This window comes from Mastigoproctus giganteus, chromosome 7, assembly GCF_048544385.1.
Source record: "Mastigoproctus giganteus isolate SK-2022 chromosome 7, ASM4854438v1, whole genome shotgun sequence".
NCBI lineage: Eukaryota > Metazoa > Arthropoda > Arachnida > Uropygi > Thelyphonidae > Mastigoproctus > Mastigoproctus giganteus.
This window is the reverse complement of record NC_143581.1, coordinates 202,576,581-202,601,015: the sequence shown is the minus strand read 5'-3', so window position 1 is coordinate 202,601,015 and position 24,435 is coordinate 202,576,581. Positions and strand designations below refer to the sequence as shown.

General features: G+C 36.9%; 1 protein-coding gene across 1 annotated transcript; it reads left to right on the top strand.

The window, feature by feature from the left end:
- The first annotated feature begins 686 nt into the window (after positions 1–686).
- Positions 687–23,744, top strand: LOC150083594 (cytochrome P450 4V2-like). The gene is made up of 11 exons (XM_090377374.1): positions 687–1,156; positions 2,754–2,866; positions 5,168–5,253; positions 6,533–6,723; positions 8,110–8,179; positions 16,621–16,750; positions 19,073–19,264; positions 19,481–19,654; positions 21,504–21,570; positions 22,681–22,860; positions 23,548–23,744. Exons 1-11 carry the CDS (start codon positions 907–909, stop codon positions 23,718–23,720), a joined length of 1,626 nt encoding a protein of 541 aa, XP_090233500.1. The 5' UTR covers positions 687–906; the 3' UTR covers positions 23,721–23,744.
- The last annotated feature ends 691 nt before the right edge of the window (positions 23,745–24,435 follow it).

The following is a 24,435-nucleotide window of genomic DNA, read 5'->3' as shown; positions in this document are numbered from 1 at the left end:
CGATGCACTCAAATGTTGGCAAGGTGATGCTGTCAATATTTTTAGATCGGCATGGTGTAATACTAACAGATTACCTTCAAAAGGGTTGTAAGATTTTTCCCCAAGAAACTGGGGTTTTCGTCCAGCAAAACAGACAAATCGACCTCTTTCTTGCCCTGAAATCCTTTCTTTCTTTCTTGCCTTTTCAATCCTTTCATTATCAGCAGTGTTTCGGCCTTGAAACAATTTGCTGCTTACGATGACTTCATTTCTACTGTCAAGTTGTGGATTGAAAAACATTTTGAGTACTCCTACAAAACTGGCCTGCGAAAGTGTACTGAGGGGTGGAAAAAATGTGTAATTTTGTCTGGTGACTGTTTAGAAAAAAGCGTACTATATGTAGTTTGCTTCAACATTCTATCATCATAACTAGTCCCTGAAAAATACAATTTTTTAAACCCCCCCCTCGTATATAAATTGCTGCTAAATTGCAATACGATAGAAGTTAGACATACAGAAGACAATTTTTAACAAAAACTAAACCACAAAAACCTTCCATAAATCTTATCAAAATTTAAAATAAATCCGCCCGTTCTTTTAAGTGGAGAAGTTTCAATGTAGTGCAGGGGGCAGCACAATCGCTACACGCAGACGAATCATCGTATCCAGAGTCAGGTACAGTGTAGTCTTTAAAATACACACGCTACTGCAAGAGGAAGGTTTATTGATTTTTGGTGCACACGCCCAGGTGTGCAACCAGTGCTAGACTTCTTATTGAGAGCTGTCCTTTGAAATTTCAGACTAGAAACGCTGTTGTCGGTCTTCTTCGACGCTCGTGACTTCAAGGTCAGAACACTGAACAGCGGCGTACGTAATTTTAACATTTTCGCGCTTTCTGAAGAACTGTGAAGCGTTTCAAGATATTCAATGGACAACCACACAAACGTAGAGGACATGGAGCTGATGAGGATTATTCTCGATAAGATTTACGTGCCCGAGGTAAATGTTGCTGTTTCATTCCTCCTGTTATTTATAACGCTAACGTTGTGTCACTATCGATATCAATTCCATCACGTGCTTTCTGATCTACCGGGCCCTCGTCCTCATCTCTTTATAGGGAACTTGGATCTCGTATACAAATGTTACAGGAAAAGAGAAAAGCACAGTTTCCATGTGGGTACGTACAATTTCCGATTTTAATACAACCATTAATCTCATTTCTACATTTATTTTGAAATATAATCGATGGAGTAATCTAAAACTGCATCAACCAATGTAAAATATACAGGGTGTCACAGCAAAAAGTGCAGTACATTGGAGAATATGACCAATTGACCAAAATAATACAAAAATGTTATATAAATATTGCTCTGGAAATGTTCTTCGTGTATAATCTGCTGTTATTTGAAAATTTTCTTCGAATAACAGGTTAATAGAAATTCGTTTTTCTTAAGTACGAGTTCCTACCTTTTGATAGGACTCAGTAAGAAAATTAAGGTCACTACTTTATCAGAATTATCAACAGTTTAACTTCTGTAAAGAACAGCTACAAGTAAACAGGAAGCCGAAAAATCACAAATTAAAAAGTAGAAATCCTCCTCAATTCAGTCAAATAAACTTCTTTAAAATATACATTTTAACGTCACGTTCTTTTGTGATCATCTCGAACCATAGTACCAGAGATAGTCTCTCATGAAAGCTTCAGCCACCTTTCTTAAAATCCCTTCTCCATTGATTGTATGTTCTGGTCGAATCGTTCCTCATGCTCTTCACTAACATCCATCTCAGATTTGGTCTGAAAAAAAAAAAAAAAAAAGAAATCCAGGGTGGGTATCCAAGTCATCGAACTTGGTTCATATTCCTCATCCCATTTTTCCGTAATTTTAAATGAATTTGCCCACTAGTTCTTTTGAAATTTTCGCTCTTAATGTTACAAAGTAAATGTCTATGAGAAGAATGGCTTTGTTTCAAGATAATAAAGCCTTAATATTTGCAAGTCTTGCAGATGGAATCCAGTAGATTCCATTCTTTAACGCGATACGTAAGAAAGTCTGCATTGAATTGGTTAGACCCATGTCCCTCACTTAGTCATCCAGTCCTATTTCTATATTGCTCATGGCTACGATACTTTCTCATAATTGAGATTAGGTGCGTTCTACAATTTGAACCCTCCTTTAAGGAGTTTGTGAGAATCAAGGATTAGAGAGAACTCACTTGGGTGTATGTAGGCCGAAGAAGCGGATGTTGCCCGTCGAAATCTCTTGGACTGAGTCTGGTCTACTAACTGCATACAGGTGGTGCATCCATCCGACAGGAAAGAAGTTGATCAAGGATGTAATGCTTCTTTCTGTTAGAATTTATTTCCAAGGGGATTCGTGTTGATCATTTCAAATAGGACGGACTTCGAGGTGGTAAAGGGACTGTTATGCTTCAACCAACAATGTTCTGTTTCACCTGCTTCGGACCAATATAATATCCAGAAGCATAGTAGAATGAGTTTGGAGATGAGTTACACACTCACCCCTTGTGGCAGCATAGTTGGCATGATACATTGCTGTCTGTCACTCATTTGGAGAGGGTATATGGTTTCTCCGCGAGTTATTTCTGGTCTTTCAGCCCCCACAATATGCAATTCGGCCCATGAACATACACTTCTACAGACATGATATCATAAATCCTGAGGTGATATTCTTATTATTGTTTATAAGTTAAGTTACCCATTTCCATCTGTTTTCCCTTTTTTCTTGTTAACGATGTTCTTTTATAATCCACAGCGTTAACTCATGAACTTCTGGCATGGATGCATTTGTTCATGAAAGAAGCACCGGGAGTGTTGTGGATTTTCTCCAAGCCTTTGGTCTTCATAGTTAACTGGAAAATGGCTGAGGTGAGTCACTCTTCGTAATTTCTTATAAAGGCAATCTCTAATTTATCTGTTTGAACCGCTTCATTTCGACAAAACTCCATTTTAATTTCTAAATATAAAAACTTTCGTTTCTTCTCTCCTTTAATCACGAACAAATATAAGGAACAAAATCACAAACAGAGCCAACGTTAAATTAGACCTTCTTCTTCTTAGCAAGAGAAGAAGCAAAATTCGGCAGACATTTATACTTGGAAACGTTCTTCCGTTTATTATCTGGTCTGAAACTTGACGATTATACAAAGACAGGAATTGTACTGTATTGTAGTTTTTCCTTGCAATGAAGCTGCTTCCATTGAAGGGAAAACCTGTTCCCTTCTTTCAATTTATACGTAAGTTTCTTTAAATGTAGGCGAGCCTACCAAAAGCCTTAGGATACCCCTCTGGTTACAGAAAACTGTAACTAGACGGGTAGCATGGTTATGGAGCGTTTCTCGTGGTAGGGACTGTACTAAATGCATTCATCGCAGTGGGGTGAACCATGGATTCTGTCTCCTGCATTGGCGTCTGTGTCTGGTCCGTGTTCCCTACATTGTGGTAGTTTCCAGCAGTGGCCCGTACGTCTTCTGACACGACAACCTGCATGTCAGATAAAAAATATTGCGAACGAGTGGTTTGAAGAGCTTAACGTTAGAATATTGCAGTGCCCAGCACAGAACACCGATCTGAACTCAGCTGAATATCTTCGAGATGAATTTAAATGGAAAATTAGGAGAAAGCCACTTCAGTCCTCTTCATTAGTTGGTTTTATGAATGCCAGCAGGAGTAGAGCATAATATCGCCAGTTTTCTACTAGAAATTAGTAGAAAATCATACGACGCATCAAAGCAATTACAAAAGACTTTCCAAGATATTCATTTCGTTGAATAAATACTTATTTTTATAAAAATTACAATTGTCCTTTGACTTTCTTAGGACAGTGTAGGTCTGTAAGCAGGCTGAAGCCGACTAATGATGACATTAAAGTCGAAAAAAATTCTTAACTTTGTTAGATTTTGATTAAAAGTAAGTGTGGTGCTTTATCACAGCATAATCACAAGTTTTCATAAATAGATTTGTTATTAAATATTCAAATCATGAACTTGAGGAAGGTAAATGCAGCTCATTCTCTCAGGAAAAATGCACATCACGTAAACATCATAAAAATTAACAATAGACAATTTATTCTTTCCTCATCTCCAGAATTCAAGGAGATATTTGCTATTTCATCTTCTGACTAAACTTCAAGAAGAGATTTAAATTATTGCGTAATTCTGCATGGTTTTTTTGGTTAAGTGTAATTAGCTCCACGGCTTTATTATTTGTCTAGTAGCTTTATTAAATGGCTAAAATGATGTTCTGAAAATTGTGTTTACTAGATGAAGGGCACAAATTTCCGAGAGAGAAGAACGATTCTACTCCCAGCCGTGACCGATTAACTTGGCCACAGTTTGAAAACTAAAATTATTTGATAAGTTTGTAGTATTGGTTAGCCATCAAATGGTGAATATTATAAATATAACAGGAAGATGACTTCTCTCTGATATTGGGGACGCAGAATTTAAATATGGTGGTTATAATGCTTGCAGATGTTCTCGCTAAACACATACACACACCTCTGCAACTAAGAGCGACAGCATGTGTCTGTAATTTTGCATTTAAACTCTGTTACCCTTATAATCAAGTTATAGACTTCGCCTGAACACAAAATGCAGTCCCGAAGATGAATTTTAACGTAGAAATTCGAAACGTAGTCTATTTTATTTTGGTTTTGGGACTTTGGGTTTAATTGTATCCATCTGTCGTTTTCATTCCAATAAACTAATTAAACATGTTATGTGGTAACACGCCTTGAAGAAAATTTCTTATTGAATAGTATGTTCAGTGTCCTTCTTGAGTTCATTGAGGTTTTGCTGGCAATTCCGGATGCATAGTTAATTCTTTCTTCAGAGGTACAGACGACGAACCCAAAGGAGAATATTCAAAATTAATGGCTAATGCCATTATCGGAACAGTCACTTCATTTCCAGCACAAAAGGTTACAGATATTTAGGAACTGGATAGTTTGTCTTTAGGTACTTGTCCCTTCATTTATCTGCTCTTTAGTTTTTATTCAGTAAGTTTGAAAGGCGAATGAATCTACATGAAAGATACTCATAGACTTTTTGTTTACAAAATTGTTATTCGATACTTATTAGCTAATGAGAAATAAATAAATTTTGAGGTGTTTCAAATCTGGATAGAGTTTTAAAAGACAAGAAACTCTATTGTTTTTTTCTGTTACAGATTCTTCTAGCAACTAAATCTCCTACCACGAAGTCCACAGAGTACAGGTTTTTCAAGCCATGGCTGCATGAAGGATTATTGCTCAGGTAAGAATTTAGCCTAAGTTAATTAATTAAAAGTGCGAAAATTGCGCAGGTTTGCAACAGCTTTATGTTCCACATTCATAGGAACCAACGAGTAGTATGCTTAATGAGAAATGCAGTGCGAGGTCTGTCACAAGATTAATGAGACTGATTTTATAAAAAAACAAATGTAAAATTTTTACAATTAAAGTTTCTCTCCTCAAAATAGGCTTCCATGGGTAGATTGTCATCTCCAGCGGTCATTCCATCCCTTGAAAGAGTTCTGGAAAGTCTTCTCCAGTGAGTTGCCGGGAGAAAAAAACATGCGACGCTTGCTTGACATCTACAAACTTAACTATGTGCGAAAAAGGCCCATAAAAATTCCTCACGTCATCGACAGGATTCGAACTTATCGACTTTTCTATTCGATGTGAAGATGATGGCGATTTTATCAACTGTGCTAACTGGGAGTTTCTAAAACTTTCTCAACATTTAAATACTCGTGGTCTAGTATGATTTTAATCAAATAAGTCAAAATATGATACAGGGATATTCTGTATAGTTTCGAGTCTAACGCGGCAGAGAGCGCATCTTATCAGAGGCTTCTCTTTGTATAGAATGCACGTAGACCTCGTAGACCTTGATAGGTTTGTTAGAAGGAAGTTACTGTCAGCAAGTCAATTGCAAAATGAGGTGGTCAGAGCCATAAGTGTGTCAAAAATGTTAACTTAAAAGTTGTGAAAAGAACATCGAGAGTGAAGAGAGGGGGAGGTGCCTCAAAGACCAGTTTGAAGTTGGCTAAGAGTGACAGCATTCCAGGACGCTGTAGTCCTTGTATCTTTTGCCGCCAGAACTGCCATTGAAATGATTAAATAAATAATTATCTAAGGGTCACCTATAAATCAAGGAGGAAAAATAAAATACTCAAGATCGACACTGACAAGAAAGACTTGGGATGTTTGTTACATGCGGACTCGAGAGAATGCAGATATGGTAGAATTCCAGGGTTCATCTTCTTTTTTTGTTGTTTGATAAAATATGGATTAAATTATAATACTTTAATTTTTCGTTTGATTTAAGTAGATTTGTTTGCTATTTTAATAACCTATTATATCAATTTTCCACATCATAATAGTATGACCACAGACTGGGTGTTTGATTCAAAAAACTAAACAACCTAATGCAAAGATTAAGTTCTCATATAATGACACAACATTTTATGTATATAATATATGATTAATATAATATTATGATGCAATTTCGGTTATTACTGGATGGAATGGCTAAAGCGTGTTTCTTACAGTTCTGGCGAAAAGTGGAAAAGCAGGAGAAAGTTGCTGACTTCGGCATTCCACTTCAGTATACTGAAAGAATTTGTGCACGTGTTTAACGAGCAGTCTTCGATCCTTGTGGAAAAATTGAAATGCGCAGTTGATGAAGAGTGGATTGATATCGTTCCCACTGCAACCTCATTCACCCTGGATGTCATTTGTGGTAAGTCTCGATATTCTGAACATTAATCGCATGAATTCAATGATTCTGTTGGGGTCAAAACAGCTCTATAATTGTTAAATAAGATTTAGTTCATTGGGAGTAATTTAGAGACAATGCACAAAACATTTAGACGTATATGAAGAATCGGACTCATATATTTTTGAAAAAATATATTTTTTTATTTAGGCCTACAGTGTAAAAATAATTTCAAAAATGGTGTTTTTTTCAGTCTTTATTTTAAAGAACAAAATAGAAATGAATTTAAAATGTGAGTCATGGTTTTTTAGAATATCACAATCCCTTAAAACTTTTGATATTTACATAAAATGCCTCTGATATTTGAAAAAGCCCTAAAGTTTTATTTTTTAACTATGACTGTTATCTCCAAGATTAAGGTCCTCCAAGACCAAGATTCAAGATAGAGACATAATACTACAAGCCTATGAACTGGTCCCCTTTTTTTAGCTTATATAATACTGCAAAACGTAGTGAATAGAGTAGTCTCCAAAAGCCGTATGAGATTTCAAGGATCGATCAATCTTTGCAAAATGACTTTATTATTTTGAAACATAATTTTAATGAAGTACGCTCTGCTAGAAGGGTCCTGTTGTTATAAAGTAAGTCTCCAGGCAACCAAGCTATGAAGTCTTTGTATGTTATATCTGTAAGTTGCGAATATCACGTGTTGTTTCTTGTTCTTGGGATGAAATCCAACTTTGCTGAAGGGAAATCGACTGCCACTATTAAGAAGGGGCCAAATAACCAACTGTTTTAGGCAGAAATTTGTCAAAGTCCATTCCACATTCCGACATCTGGGACCGCTCACAATAAAATGAAGAAATGTCAAGGAGGACTTATGTTCTAATCAGAGAAACAGATTGAGGCAGCAGCAGGATCATCTAATGATAAAAAAAATGACGTTCAACTTTCTTGTGCTATTAATCTGATCATGAGTCCTTAAGTTACATTAAGAAGAAATATAAAATAGTATGAAATCTTCTACGCATTAACGTGTGGATAGATTTTGCTCATGGCCAATTTCATATTTGATTCATACCGTTCCCACTGCAACCTCATTTGCTGTGGATGTGGCCAGAACCAGTAGAGTTCTGTGTTTACTAAAAGCAGGCTAACTAATAAATGAATGTCGTTAACTGAATGATAGCACTTGAAACTATTGATTTAAACTTCATAAAGAATTCAGAAAGCCATATTCTTAAGTTTTATTTAACTACATCTAGGCTTCTAACCCTAGAGATGTAGTTAAATAAAACTTAATCTCATTTTCTTAACGATAAGGGACTGTGAACTCTAAAAATAAGTTAGGAGTATATTTTGAAGCAGAATTCATATTTATGACACCTAATTTTATGGTTCACTATGCAGAGACTGCCATGGGGATTAAGGTCGATGCCCAATCTGGAAATAATCAAGAATATCTCAAAGCTCTTCGTCGGTAAGTTCACCATCGCTGATTTATTATTGGAAAATCGTATGTCATTTTTCATTTATTGTTTTGTTTTATTAGAATAAAAATAATGTGGGGAAACCCCATCAAAGCATTATGTGATAAAGGTGCAAAATTTAATATTATACACGAAATGTTCAAGTTGTACATACGGGGTACAATCATAATGTCATGTAAATAAAACATAATTAATAAAAACTTAAGAAAGACGCAGTGCCCTTTTTCATATTCTTCTGTGGATGTGCGAACATAAATATATGCAGAAACATGTTCTTTCCAGTATCTCTAGTGGGTAGCACAGTTAGTATAATCATTGTCCTTTCCACACCGGCTGAAAAACGCCTGAGTTCAAATCTCTTCAACAACGGGGCTAATTCTTTTGGACCTTTTTCACAACGTGGCTGAGTTAGTACGTCTCAGGAGTGGGTAAAATATGGTCTAAGTCGCTAACAGCGTAAATCCCTATAAGGGACTTTGTGAGGGACTTCGAAGAAGGGATGATTGTGCTGGATGAAGTGTAGCAGTATTACTGAAACTGCGCGTTACCAGGTGGAAACGGTGTGGGTTTGAATCACATCAATGACGCGAGGAATTTTTATGGACACTTTTCAACCTGGAACAATTAATCGGAACCTCATCCTGGAACACATACATTTTATGGACATATACTTTAACTGGACTTTAACCAAGGGAGGGCTAGTGGTGTTTACCTGACCATAATCCAACGAACCCTACTCTATGAGTCAATGAAGATGTGTGTCGTTTTCCCAGCCAACCATCCCCCAACAATGCATAAAGTCTGCATCTGAAAGGCATCATTCGACCATTAACGACAGGGAAAAAAAGTTGCCTTTTGTGATGTTGAGTAAGGATAGGCATCAGGGTATTTCTTTAATACTCGAGGCATTAGAAATCAGTCGCATGTTTTTTACATCATCTGTATTTCGAACCTCTCTATAAGATCTCGTTTTGTAGGTAAGCATTGTTGGTGTAGAAACTCTAGGCCACTTCGCCACCAGGGAGCAGCTAACACCTGGTTAACTGCCGCCTGGTGCCCATCCCCAGGCAAGATGAAACCGGCCTGGGTCTACTGTCCTATATGTGCTTATGTGCACAAAATCCCACACCCTCTGGACTTTAACATTTATCACTACTTAATTAAGTTTACTGATAATAGCAAACTTCATTAGGCCTCACTGGTGCGTAAAAACCAAAAAATCATCTCCAGATGACCTTAAAATTCTTACCCCAATCGGGCTCAGCCACTGAAAGCCACAACTCCATCACTACCACTAACTATATTAATAATAGTCTTTTGGAAATCGCATCTTTTCTACAGCACTTTGGCCTGACCATCAATCCCGGGAAGACCAAGATAATGATGTTCTCTCAGAAGAGCAACCCTTCTGTGATTGCTCCCATTTTTGGAAACACCCAAATTTCTGTTGTTATTTCATCTTTATTTCATTTCTGTTGTTATCTGTGCCTTGGGAACTACTCCAAGTCTGGCCTCCAGGAATTCTAGACTGTTCCTGACGGATCGATTCCTTTCTTTTTAGAAGCTCTCCAAGTCTACAAACTTGATGCTGGTCTCAACAAACTCGCATGTGATAAAAGATATCGAAAGAAGGTGCTTTCCATGCAATGACGTCAGTTGGACTGTTTTTTTTTTGTTTTTTTATAACTTCACTTCGTATCACCGTTGGCCCCTGGCCTGCTTGCCGTCACGGGTCGATTGCAACATTGAGTTCCCTCTAACCACCTTTTCTTTTTCTTTTTTTTAAAGTTGCAATAAGGGTTCTCTCTCTCTCTTACTTAAATCGAATGCCATTTTTAAGATTTCATTCCCATTCTTTGGAGTATGACGTGATGCTTATTTGAATTTTTTGGGGGAATATTGGGTTATTGTTGTGTTTTATGATGGGAGGATTTTCACTACTCAAATTGGTTCTTATTCTTCTAGAACATTCCACAGAAAAATCATATTCACGTCCATACATTTACACATTAAAGAAGCTTGAGCGGATAATTGTTCTTACATCGTTGAGGGTTAGGCTTTCTCTCAATTAAAGATAAAAATCTAAAAATGCTTCTGCCTGTACAATGTAGAGGTTTGCTTGAAACAACTGTAACACCTTGCAAACATCACCCTTTTAATGTTAAAAAGAGAAATAAAAATAAAATTTTATGAAATAGTAACAGACTAAACTTATATTTGTGGTATACCATGTTGTGAAGATTCAAATTTTGTCCATTCTTAAGATAACGTTGCGATCTGTTGCAACTTGTAGAAATCACCAAACTTCGAAACCGTTGTCCCAAGTAAAGAATACTCTACCAGCGCCCTAAGAAAAAACTTTCAAAGAATGTTTTTCCCCTATGGCCAAGTTAGTCGGTCTCGGAATAATGATTATAAACATAACATACAAGGTACAATATGGGCAAAGTCTCTGATGCGTCTAAAATAATCCACCAATCAAAGCCCAATGTCTTTTCTCCTTAGTCTGTCCAGATTGCTACTGTACTTGGCCATTTTTATACTTTCTCTGGTTAATTTTAATCATTTACAAGCTCATGGTGGTGTAGGGTACACTGTTGTATTTACAAGAATTAATCCCCTTTGTAGTCACTTTTATAAATGTACTGTAGGCAAATCTCCTTCGTGTTTTTATGATGGAGACAATGAAAACCAATGAAAAGAAGGAAGAAACTGAATATTACCATTGTGAGGCAAAAGTGACAGTTAATCCCTCTTTGAATTTTCGCGAAATGCTTCGCGCAATTTGCTGAAAATTAAGTTTGTTATTTATGATTGCTAATTAAATGGTACTTGTCTAGAACAGAAAATACAGATGGAAAGATGCAACACTAGCACACAAGCGATAAATTCCAGGAAAAATTATAAATAAATGTCACGCTACCTGTCCTTGAGCTTTAAAGATCGTTCTCAAGGTGATTTTCTCGAAGGGAATCCTGTACATCCATCAGCTGTCAGCTTATGTCAGAATAAACACAATTACGTAATCGCTTGCAACCAATTAAGGAAAGGTAACGCCTATTGTGATGAGTGTTCGGGTGAGTTGTTTAGAATACGTGCAAGGACACCATACAACGGTGAAGTTTCTGTATGTCGTGTCTATAAATTATATGTATTCGCTAGATACTGTACTTTACTTTTTTCCCGTTTCAAAACCGGACCTTTTAATACAAAAACAATGTCACTATATGTTAAAAGATTTGTTTTCTTTGAGCAAGAAGTGTAAACAAAGTTAAAAGAATTTTTCATGATGCTAAGAAACGATAAGAAAAATTTCCGCAGATCTATTTCAAAATTGTCTTTCCTCAATTTGAATCTATACCTCCTGAGGTTCGGAATCTGAGCAAGAGGAAGAATCCCATCAGTAGTTAGCATGCTCAATCCATTCAAGGCCTTATACGCTTTAATCAGATCACATCGCATGTGCCTAATCTCCAGAAGCAGCAATTTGCAGAACTTCAGCCTTTCTCGGTAAGAAGACCCCTTTGTTCTCCTCATCAGTCGTGTTGCCCTTTTCTATACTTGTCCAGCAACTCTACATCCTTCTTAAAATAAGGCCTCCAGACCTGTGTACAGTGCTCACGTGGGGTCTGACCATTGCCTTATACAAAGGGATAATCACCTCCTCATCCCTACTAGCAAAATTTCCATATACCATTGACACCTCATGAGCTACACTTTCAATCTGTCTGCACTGCTCAGAAAACTTCATATCTGACTGCACAATTACTCCCGGGTCTCTTTCATTCTCTACTACCCTCAGTGTAGTACTCCACATTTGATACGTTATTGTGGGGTTAATGCTACCCATATGCAGTAGTTTGCACTGGTCAAGGTTAAACTTTAGTTGCCACCTCTCAGCCCATCTGCTCAAATTTTAAGGATCCTTTTGCAGTAGCGTACCGTCCTTACTGTCATTAACAACAGTGGCAACCTTCGTATCGTCTGCAAACTTGGATATTAAGCCTAGTATATCTTCATCAATATCATTGATAAATACCGAAAAGAACAACGGCCCGACCCGGACCCTTGGAAAACTCCACTAATAACATTAGTCCAGGAACAGTAGTGTCCATTGATTACCACTCTCCGTCTGGTCCCACTCAACCATCCCTTTATCCAGAGCAGCAACTTGCCCTTCAAGCAAAAACCCTTCCATTTACTCCTGATGGTAGTTACATCTTTAAGTAAATTCCACATCAGTACATTGTGATCACTGTCACCTAAAATTAAATTTTCTGTTTGTACTCCAGGACGACCAAACGGTCAGGGGGGGGGGTGTTCACAAGATAGACAGAATACAAGAAACAGCACCGTATTCAGTAGTCACGGGCTGGAACGTGTGATGTCGCGGGTGTACCATTAGACTACAGCTTCATTGGCATTTGCATTTGCAGATAAAGGTACCACTTGCAGATAAAAGAACCACTATGTACGACCGTACATAGTGGTTCTTTTATCTGCAAATTCTTAATGTACGAATAATCACTGCTGATAATCACATCAAGAGTATTTGCTCCTTCTGATTGCCTCTCAAATATGCTGCTGCAGAAAACAATCATCCAATAAATTCACAAAAGTCTTGTAGTGTGTGAGTGACAAACCCACAAGTTCCAGTCTATATCTAGAAAGATAAAATCCCCATTAAAAGACATTTTGATTTACTGGCCCAATCTATTTCTCTCTAGAATTGTTTGTTGTACTCATCAGAGTCATTAGGCCTATAACGCACGCCTGTTCTCATTTTCCCTTTCCCAGTGTTTATGTCACACCAAACAGAGTCAACATTGCAGTGTCCACTCGTGTCAACTGGATGCACGTCCTTAAATTTTGTGTTTCTTATCTAACAGTATAACCTGTCTTCGTTTCCTGTCTATCCTTTCGTTGTACACATTGCACTCCCCAATTCCAATTCTGTACTGCTTATATTTGTGTGAGACCACATCTCTGATATCCCAACAATATCAGATTTGATGATGCCTTTGATGTCCTGACCAGCACTTCAAATTCATTAAATTTATTTACTATACTCCTAGCATTGGTGTACATGCAAGTATACATGCATCTTATCTTACACTTAGCTACCTTAACACAACCCATATATTTACTTGTTCGATTACGACTCCCAGCAGTCCTTGGAAACCCAGCCACCTTGCTTTCCAGGCTGCTGCTCATTCCAATAGAAGCATTGCAAGAAACACTTTCACCTCTGCGGCCACTGTTAAACTATGTCTGTATTATAGAGGCAATGAAAATTGGTTGATTTATTAACTACAGCACAAGTAGAGTCGATATCCTCCTGGGTTGGAATCCGGTCAAGATGGAAAGATTTTATGGGCATTTTCACACCCTCAATCTAAGTAGTTGGTCTCAATCGAACAGAGAAGAAAAGCGCAAATCCATAGTGAAGTGCAGTCAGCATTCCTGCAATTGGCAGCGGAACTAATCAACTCCCAGTGAAAGTCTCCAGACTGCCTCAATGTGTTGCAGCTTGGATATAATAACTATAAAATACATTTATTGCAATATTAGCTGTGTATATTGCACTGTCTTTGTATTCTATGTATTTGCTGTGTACCCACGTAGTTTTTATGTACTGAATATAATGTGTACAGTTAATTGTGAGATTCCTCTGGTTGCCTGTAGAGGGAATCGTGTCCTACATTTCTATGAATAAAGAATTTTATTATTATATATATATTTATGAAAACCCCAAAAACGAGAGGTATTAGAACTCATAGTACTTAGTACCGTGCATTGATTGGAGGTTGAGAAGACGAAAGAAGATATTTGTTGACATTGGGCTTGTTGATTGTAATTTTCAGGAAATACGTAAGAAGGAAGGTTGTAACAGAAAACGGCAGTTTAATGAATAAATGAGGAAGATGAAAAGTTGGTTCTGTGAGTTTGAAGTTGGACAGTAAATGGATGTTGGCTGGTGGCGGCACGTGTTCGGACTGTTTTGAAAGAGAGAGTGGGAATTATAGAAGCCAATTCAGAAGAACAGTGCCCATGGAAGTATCTGTAGAAGTGGCATGCAGCAGAAACAGTACGTCTATGAGAAAGCGAGTGGAGAGACTCTGTTAGAGATGAATCATTAATTAACCTAACTGCCCTCTTCTGAATGGAATCAAGAAGCCTGAGAGAGGTTTTGGGAGCACCACCCCAGAGGTGGGAACAATATTCCATGGCAGGGCGGATTTGCGATTTATACAGAGTGAGCAGCTGTTTGGAAGAAAAGTAACGCCGAGAGCGAAAGAGAAAACCAAGTTTTTTAGATGCAGAGGAAGCAATATTTGTAATGTGCTTGTGCCAAGAGAGATTAGAAGTCATGATAATCCCCAAAAGAGATATATCATTTTGCCTAGAAATCGGAGTGTCACTAAAGATAACCATAGTAGCAGAAGAATCCTTTTTGGAAGATATAAGACGAGACTGAGTTTTAGAAGGATTGAAATCAATTAAGTTGTCTTTGCACCAACTGGAGAATTACTTGAAGATCCGCATTTAAGGAATTGGTAGCAGATTTTTGAGAAGTTGAAGCTGATTGAGCAGGACAAGGTTTCTCAAAATGGAAAGTGGAATGCAATATGCTATCATCGGCAAAACTACGGATTGGATTCCAGTCAGTGGAAGGAGGTCATTAATATACAAGAGGAAAAGAGTGGTGGAAAGAACTGAACCTTGGGGATACTGGCATTAGTGGAGAAGTTAGAAGACAGAGAGCCAGCTACCATCACCCTCAGTGAGCGATCAGAGAGAAAACTGGATAAAAAATTACAAAAAACAGTTGGCAAACCATAAGATGGAAGCTTGTTTAGAAGACCTTTATGCCAAACACGATCGAAAGCCTTTGAGATGTCAAGAGCAACTACTTGTGTTTCACCGAACCTTTCCATTGAATTAGTCCATAAATGGGTAACATAAGCCAGAATATCACCTGTGGATCGACACTGACGGAATCCATACTGGCGATCGTTGATCAGACGGAAGGTTTCTAGGTAGTTTAAGAGTTGGCGGTTAATTGATTTCTCCATTATTTTAGAAAGAGTAGAAGTAATTGCAATGGAACGATAATTGGATGGGAGGGATTTGTCGTCCTTTTTAGGAACTGGCTGGATATGAGCAAATTTCCAAACAGAAGGAAAAATACCTTTGGAATAAGAAAGTAAAAAAAGGTGAGGAAAAAGAACAGGAGTAAGTTCAGGAGCACAGGTTTTAAGAACAAGTGGAGAAATATCAGCTGGACCTGGAGCTTTCTTAGTATCAAGATTCGTCAAAATCCTTCTGGCATCGTTTTGACGGAAGACCACAGGAGGCATTGAATGGACCGTGTTGGAATGGTGGGAGGTGTTTTACCAAGATCATTAATACATGAGCTGGAAGAAAAATGGGATGCTAGCAGGTCAGCTTTATCCTTTGCTGAAGTGACAACAGAACCATCTGATTTTGACAGATGTGGGAGCAGAGATGGGCAAAAGTTGTGGCTAATAACTTTGGCAAGAGACCAGAATGCTCGACTATAATTAGGGCAAGAAAATTGCGAGCTTTGGTGTAGGCAGAAAATGAAACTGAAGAATTAGAAACAAGCCAATTACGATATGCAACGTTCTTCTCTTGAACAGCCTTAGCACATTTATTGGAAAACCAAGGTTTAGATAAAGGACGAGATATGACTTTAAAGATTTTAAACGCTGAATACAAATAGATGAATTTTCTTCTGCACAAAAAAAACTTTCCACCAATTAAAATTTTACAACAAATTTTTGGCATTGTGCTGAAATATTTATAGCCCATCAGCTAAGGGAATTAAAAATGGCAACTACTGTGATGCCCTCAGTAAATTCACGAAACAGTAGTACTTGTAAATGCCACAACAACTTAGACCATATTGCAACAAATATTGTGTGAGTCGAGTACGTGTATTCTCTGATCCATTTTTAGATGAAAAAGCAAGTGAAGCATATTTATTTATTTATTTTTCCCGGAGGAAAAATAAACATATTTCGCTCACCTGAGACCGACTGAAAAATGCTCCTAAAAATTCCTCCTTCTTCGACGGATTCGAACTGGGGTCATTTTCACCCACTTTGGGAAAGATGGTGATCATGTCCACCGTGATCACCATCACGAGGGTTTCATGAAATGCGAGGGCTTCATGAAATGCAATCAATTAAAGATGTTTATTGAGTACATTTGCACAATATAATGAATATGTACTTATAAGTTGTTGTTTTTTTAATTGAAATAATATACGAGAATATTCCTAATATTTTATTCTAACATTTCTTCTAATTTATTTCGGTTTTGATGTTTTAAGTGGAACTATTTAACTTTAAAAAAAGGAGCAATTTTTATTATTAAACTGAGAAATATTCTTGTTTATGTTTAGTATGACTGAGCAGATTTTCACCCGGATATTCTCTCCTTGGCTGTGGTCGGATTTTCTGTTCTTCAACGTTTTTCCTTCAGGGAGGCAGTTCAAGAAGGACATGCACACAGTGCACACTTTCACTAGGAAGGTCAGTACAAGAAATGATTATGCACTTTATACTTATATTCATTTCTTACCATCTCAAGACGAAACACAATAAAAATATTTGTTTTATTTTAAGCGAACGTATTCTTTTGCAGTGTTTGATATTCACAGGTATCCAAAGAGGATGGTCTTGTAAACTGCGATTATTTTTGGGCAGTTTTCTTGTTTATTGATGAATAATCCGAGATTTAGGGGATAAAATAAACAATCCTCTACTGAGACTACTCAACTCAAATGGCTGTGCGAGGTAGCGCAGTGGTTATAATCGCTTTAATCCTCACACGTGGTAGAGAAGATTCTGGTTCGAATCCCTTTAATGAGGCCAGGAACTTTTATGGTCTTTTTCATTCAGTCGGTCTTAGGATACGGACAACAGGACTGTTTCTCCCGGTAAGTCTTGTCTTTTATCCAACAAAACAGGCAAATAAACCAGAGAACACACGCAATTTGAAGTGCTCAAATACGGAAGTGTTTGAGGACTTCAAATAAATTAATTCAGATTTTGAAGTCGTGTCAGTCATCAGTTTCCCCAAATTCGGCTTTTATTTTCTACTTTTTTAAATAACAAATATACCTCCTGGCTACGTTATCAGTACTGTGAGCTAAATGTTTTTGTCCACCTTTGGACATGAACATATATGGACATACATGTCAATGTCCAAAAATGCTTCTTGCCACGCAGTGCGCACCTTTTCGGCATTTTCTGTCTTCCAATATTGCTTCAGAATCCACTTTCTTTGTTCTTCAACCAGCTTCACTCCCTGCCATCGTTTTGAATACCTGTAAAATAAAAGAAATCATAATGAAAAATACAAATACCATCACCCGATCAGTACTGTATACCTACTTTTGGCCCACCTAGTGTTATGCCTTGTGTGGGCCGGCTTCTGGAGGTTAGTTCAACTCCATCATGGTTCTTTGCGATGTTATCATGCCCTAAAATGGACAGAAGTGCAAAAGAAGTGTCATATTAGGGCCATTCGAAAACGAATTCATCAGCTACGTCCATAAATGTAATGTGTTCGCTGACTGGTTTTCCTGTGTTACTAGCGAGTATAACCTGTTCAGACTCTGTGACCGTATTACAGAGGATAATTCATTCTTCAGTATTTAAAATGTCACGCAAGGATACAACCAAGTGTTGGCAATGTCACTCAGTATCCGGATGGCACTATGCCAGTAAAATTTGCATTTGTAGCAGGAAGTTGGTGCCATGAGTTCCTAGAGTTTTTGCCGAAAGAGGAAAAGTAGTAGCAGTGTCAGAAGATGTAAATGCATCAAGTAAAGGAACACAGTGTGCAAAGGTCGAGGGTTGTAAATTAAATGCGTGAGCACCAGAAGAATTTGTACATCAAAAAAACGGATAGCACTTAAAAAGTTGATGCTTGATGATATATTTTTCAGGCGAAAGCTAGCTTGCATAACTTTGAAAAACTGAGATTCAGTTTTAAAAAAGTGAATAATTGAACTCACTTGGAACAAAAAGCAGTAGCAAAGGTAACAAAGGACGTAGACACAGATTTACAAATTGGATGCAAAGTTTTAATGTCTAAGCCCGTGCAAGACATTTTGTAAACTTGACATATTTTCATTTCGACTTAATTATAAATGGTCTATTGTAGTCTAATCTGCCTTTACAAATCAGCATTTTTGACTTGGCAAAAGCGTTATAAATTTGTTCTGAACACTTCGCTAGAGAAGATTGGAAATAACAATGTTTGCTGTATCTCTAAGTCAGCTCAAGAATTTCCACTGGCGAAGGGGTAAGGCCTTCAGTACATGCAAACTGTTGGATGTTGTCGAAGTTAGGAAGAGGAGTTTCCAAACCCAAAGGCAGTCCATGGTCTTTCTCTTTTCCACGCGAGTAACGAGGACTCAAGATGGTCAGGAATCACCCTTCTACAACAGCTGGTGAAAAATGCCCGAGTTCAAATCCCCCCAAAGAAGCGGGTATATTTAAGGGATTTTTCTTAGCCAATTTGGTGAATTGTGGGTAGGGTTAATTTGGTTATATTTATCAAGAAACTCCAGAATTTCATATAGCAAATAAATTTACTCTGATGCTTCATAATCATGGTTTCAATGACGCAAAGCAACAACAACAACAAAAAAGAGAAAATAAATCAATATAAAGTAATCTAAAATGAAAAAAAGCAGACCTGTTCATTATCTCTATTTAGAATGACAATAAGGATCTACTAGAACTAGTGAAAATATTAAGCACAATACACCAAACAGAATTCAGTAATAATATCCAATTTCAGAAATTGCAAATGTCTTAAAAGCATTACCTTTCTCTCTCCAGGTTATCAAGGAAAGAAAAATATCATATCTACAAAACCCCATATCATTACAAGAGGACGTTCTCAACCAAGATGGATATCTGAAAATGACAAAGAGATTGGCTCTGCTGGACCTGTTATTTCACCAACACTTCTCTGATCCCTCCTTCACTGAAGAAGATATCAAAGAAGAGGTGGATATGTTCATGTTTGCGGTGAGTTCGCTCTTCATTCTCTCTTTTTCGCCAACTGTAATATCTCAAAAAAAGGACAACGTAGTCCTTTTGAAATTTATGAATTACTTTCGTAAGGAAACGAAGCCCGTCTGAAATTATTGTAACAATCTAATGATGTTATTTCGAAACATTTCACTTATTGTGTTTGAGCGCATACAGTTCTACCACAAATCTTCTTCTTATTGCTTTGTTTAGGGCCATGATACAACAGCAGTTGCCTTAGGTTGGGCTCTTTATTGCATCGGCTTAGATCATCGCATACAAAAGAAGATTCAAGAGGAACTAGATTCGATCTTTGTTTATAATATGGATCGTGTTGTAACCACAGATGATTTGAAAGATATGAAGTACTTGGAATGTGTAATAAAGGTAAAACGTAATTTTATTTTCAATACAATGTTTGTTAACGCCGAGAGAATTGAGCTACTCTGGTTTGTATATACTCCATAAATACACCTTTTAGTGAAACCCCCAAAACGAAAGATATATTATAACACATAGTTCTTAGCATGGCATTTGGGTTGAAGACCGAGAAGACAGAAGATACTTGTTGACATGAATTTCTGTGGCACGTAATTTTCGAGAGATACTCAGGAAGGAAGGTTGTTCCAAAAAACAGCAGTAGAAAGAATAAACGAGGAAGAGAAAAATGTCATTTTGTGATTTTGCAGTTGGACAGTGAATGGATTTTACTGGTTGTGTCACGTGTTCCGACTGGTTTGGAAAAGAGTGGGAGAATTGCAGATGCCAATTTAGAAGAACCGTGTCCAATGACATATCTGTAGAAAAGGAATTCAGCATAAATAAAACATCTATGAGACAGAGAGTGGATGGACTGTGGAGGTTGTGTGTAAATCATGGCACATAATTATAGCCTCTAAATTAAATCTTAATCTGTAACTTCTGGTTCAATGGCGGGCAACAGAATGGTGTACTTCACTTTGCGCACAGTAGCCGTTTCGAACTGAAGTTCTGCACATAAATAATTGATGTGTATCATTTCGCTATTTAAACATCGATGGTTTTTAAATAAGGCGGTGTAACCTTTTGTCACTCATTTCGATTTTCCTCAGATACAAAGGGTAAAATTTCATGGTTCAATAAGCACAAACTGTATGAATTAATTATTGCGGCACGCTTAAACGAAGAGTTGGTTTCAACCAAATTTCTGTAATTTATTCTCTCAAAAGGATCGAAATGGGGAAGGTGCGTATTAACTATAAACACGTGATTTATGAAAACCTAGTCAATAATCTTTAACTTTTGATTCATGCAGTCAGCAGCCAGGAGTGATATTTGATTGGTGTGGCTTCGTTGATTGGAAGGTTTGGGGATTTATAAAAATGAAACATTACACTAAAACCCTATCAGTAAATAACAATCGATAAACGAGCAACTAAAATAATCCTCCATTTATTGGAGGATTATTTTAGTTAAGTGTGAATCGTAATCTTGGATGTGATTGTTTTTGGCCATGAACAGCTCTCAGTCTTTAGTGATTTATGTGCTTCGTCCCGTTGGAATGCAGAAACCGGAAAACTATGTAACGTTCTTCATTTATCCATATTTGAAAGACAATCATTTTGGAAAGGTCGCTTAATGTCAAAGATGTACTGCATTATGTAACAAAAAGAAAAGAAACATCATACTCTACTGTACCATTAATATCCAGATTTCTCTCCGCACATCCTACCCAAACACCGGTTTTCCGAAACACATAAATATGCTCAAGGAACTTCGAGGAGATATAACAAGATTATGAATGCATTCGTGGTACTGGTGGAAAAGCAACTAAGTACAATGTTGCACAAGCCGGAGCCACAAAGTTAAATAACAATTATTTATTCTGTTTCGAATTGTTTTGAAATTGGACTCTCGCCGAGTTGAATTGACCCAGGTGACAAACTACTGCTAATTCGGTTCAGCTTCTCTGCTCTCAGGATTCTTCGTCTAGTTTCGTGACAAATAATGAAGTGAAAGTCAAAAAAGAGTTGGATGATGTTTCTTCCGGTTTACTCACAACCAGAATTAATCTTTTGCAGCCAAAGTACTTGACAACAGAGAGAAAGAATCAAATGCATTATTGAACGTGTTTAAAAGTTGGGTGAAATAATTGGAACGATAAAATAATTGTTTTAATGTATATATTTATTAATATTAATTTATTTATTAATATATAAATGTATGTTTTAATCTTCTTGTTCTTTTTATCGAATAGGAGGTACTCCGTTTGTACCCTTCGGCTCCATTAATTGGCCGATGCTGTGAAGAAGATATCTTTCTTGGTAAGCAAGATTTCGTGAAAATTAAACATGGAATTTACCTTTTTAAAAAAAATTAAAATAATAACACAACCCGTGTATTTAAAGTTGTGACATGTAGTTTATTATTAATATATGCAACAGGGAATATCCAACTGAAATTATACAGGCATGACGAAAAAACATGGCAATAAAAAGTTAAATTGGGTGAAGGGAAGGACCATGGTATATTATTTATCCAGTTGCAGATGGATTTTCTTGTGGAGTGGGCATCGGACTTCTTAGTTCTTTTAGAAAAGATCTACTTGATATCTGCTAACCAAAAAGGAGAGACGGACGTGGTGTGCAGTTCATCGATTCATAACACTGTTTCGCCGATATTGAACCTTTAGGGTCAATTGTCTTTAGAGAATGGTCGATACATATCAAGGGGTTGAATGGGGGTCCATGGGAAAATTATATAATAATAAATATAAATTAAATAGTAATGCATGATTTAAAAATATAATTGTGAACATTGGCCTTCTTAATGAAAAGATACCTGAAATAAATGTCCTAAATTACAAACTGTGGCAGAAACGCTATTGTTAACTTTGCCCAAAAGTCATTAATGGAAAATGGATTCAGTCATATTAATAGTTTACTGAGAAAAACAAGAAACAGGCTGAAATTATGGTTGAACTTGGCCCACACGTTCGCTTAGGCCTTCATGTTCAAGTTGAACGTGGGGACCTAAGGATCAAATTAAGTAATTTTACTGAACAGCTTATTGCAAACCATCAGCCACAACTGTCGCATTAACAAAGCTAATATGGCAGTAATAAACCTTAGCTAAGTATTATAATTATTTTATATTTTTAATAAATACTTAACTATCATTAACAGATTTTTGTTGTAATCAAACCATTAAAATGCGCGCGTGTTTTTGGATGAGGGGTCGATGACGGAAATATTCCTTTTTCAGTGGGGTCGCCAGGTGAAAAAGGTTGGGGAACTCTACCCTAATTTTTCATTTAAAACAAACTTATAATAAAATTTATCGAAGAAATTTAAATAATTCAGTCATAATAGATCCCATGATGTACTTAAAATTAGATCGCGTGATGGAGTTAAAAGCCAATCGTTTCATTCCAGACGGCCATCTTATTCCTAAGGGTACGACGGTGTTTCTACCAATCGTTGCTCTGCATCGTGATGAAGCAGTTTTCCCCAATGCAGAGGTGTTCGATCCCGACAGGTTCTCCTCAGAAGAAAAGAATAAATGTCATCCTTACAGCTACATTCCTTTCTCAGTTGGTCCAAGGAATTGCATCGGTAACGTATAATTTTCAATATTAAACGTCTCGTTTAAATGTTTGAAGATTTTAAACCAAAGAAGGTAATTGATTTCCTCGAAGTCATGGTGTTATTTCGCTCATCAGGGTGCCAGGATAATTGAATCTGTCTATAGTTGGTGAACCTTAATAAATCTTCTTCGTTCATTACAAGAAAATTTTAAATTTATGTCTTTTAGTATTATTTTTATTATTATTAATAGTATTAGTATTGCAGGGAAGCCACAGGGTTTTGCTGCACGAGCCAGAAAAGAAGATTTATATCTGCAAATTGGTTTGTTTCGTGATTCTTTCACTTGTTTGCTGGATGAAAAATCATGCTACCCTTGCATGAAACCAATTAACTCAGCCATATTGCGAAAAAATCAATTAAAAATTCCTGGCGTCATTGATCGAATTCGAATCCAGGTTTTTTGCACTCGTTGGGGGAGAGGTACGGGCTCATATATACTGTGGTACACATGCAAGGACGTCCAAATCATGTTAGTAAACTAGGACCACAACGTCCTGGTTCTGGCCTGGATCATCACAGCAGCGTTCAAAAATTGCATTCTTCTCATAGACGTGTAGTCCATAGTTTAGGATTAAGCAATAACTATTGAGTAGTATAACTGCCCTCATAACTTTTTTCTTAACTTTGTTTCTTTGTTTTTCTTTTCTTTTCCAGGCCAGAAGTATGCTGTATTAGAATTAAAGGTGACTTTAGCAAATATTCTTCGAAGGTTCAACATTCGTTCTATTGATCCAAGAGATAAAGTCTTCTTTGTACCAGAAGTCGTTCTTCGTCCAGCTGATAAGCTTCGTATACAGTTCAGACTAAGAAGGAAGGATTGCACGTGATCAGCCAGCACTCGGACAATCCAATTTATCCAAACTCCGTCCATATTCGAACTAATCGCTCTTTTTGTAAGACTCAATAAAGACCATCCACAATAACTGAGTAAATTACGAACAGAAATGAAATACTCCCAAAGTCGTCCAGAGACACCAGAACTGATTTATAAAATGAATACATTTATTTAGTAATTGAAACGTTAGAGTAAATGTGTTAACATGAATGAAAAGTGAAGAATATCTCATAAAGATTCTTAATTATGTCTACGAAGGACACGTTGGTAAATTCATGTTATGGTTTTTTAAATATATACAAGATCATATGCAAAATGTATGTCTTTGTATATATACAATTTGTGTGACTTTTTCAGGGGTGAATAACCCACATTGAAAGCAGAAATGACGATAACGGGTTTCTCTTTTCCAGTGAAAAGGTCTAAATTATTCAGAGGATTTACATTACCGATGAAATTCCTTGGACTAACTGAGAAAGGAATATAACTATAAAGATAGCATTTATTCTGAAGAGGACCTTTCAGGGTCGAAGATATCTGCATCTGGAAAGAAATGGTTGGCTTTTAACAAGATTATGCAATGGAATATTCTACATCTGAAGGATGTAATATTGGTCTTACTGTAACCACTCCCACACTTCCATCAAATATGTATATTTTGATCATTTTCACAGACTGGACTTTAAGTGACCAACGTGATTGATTTT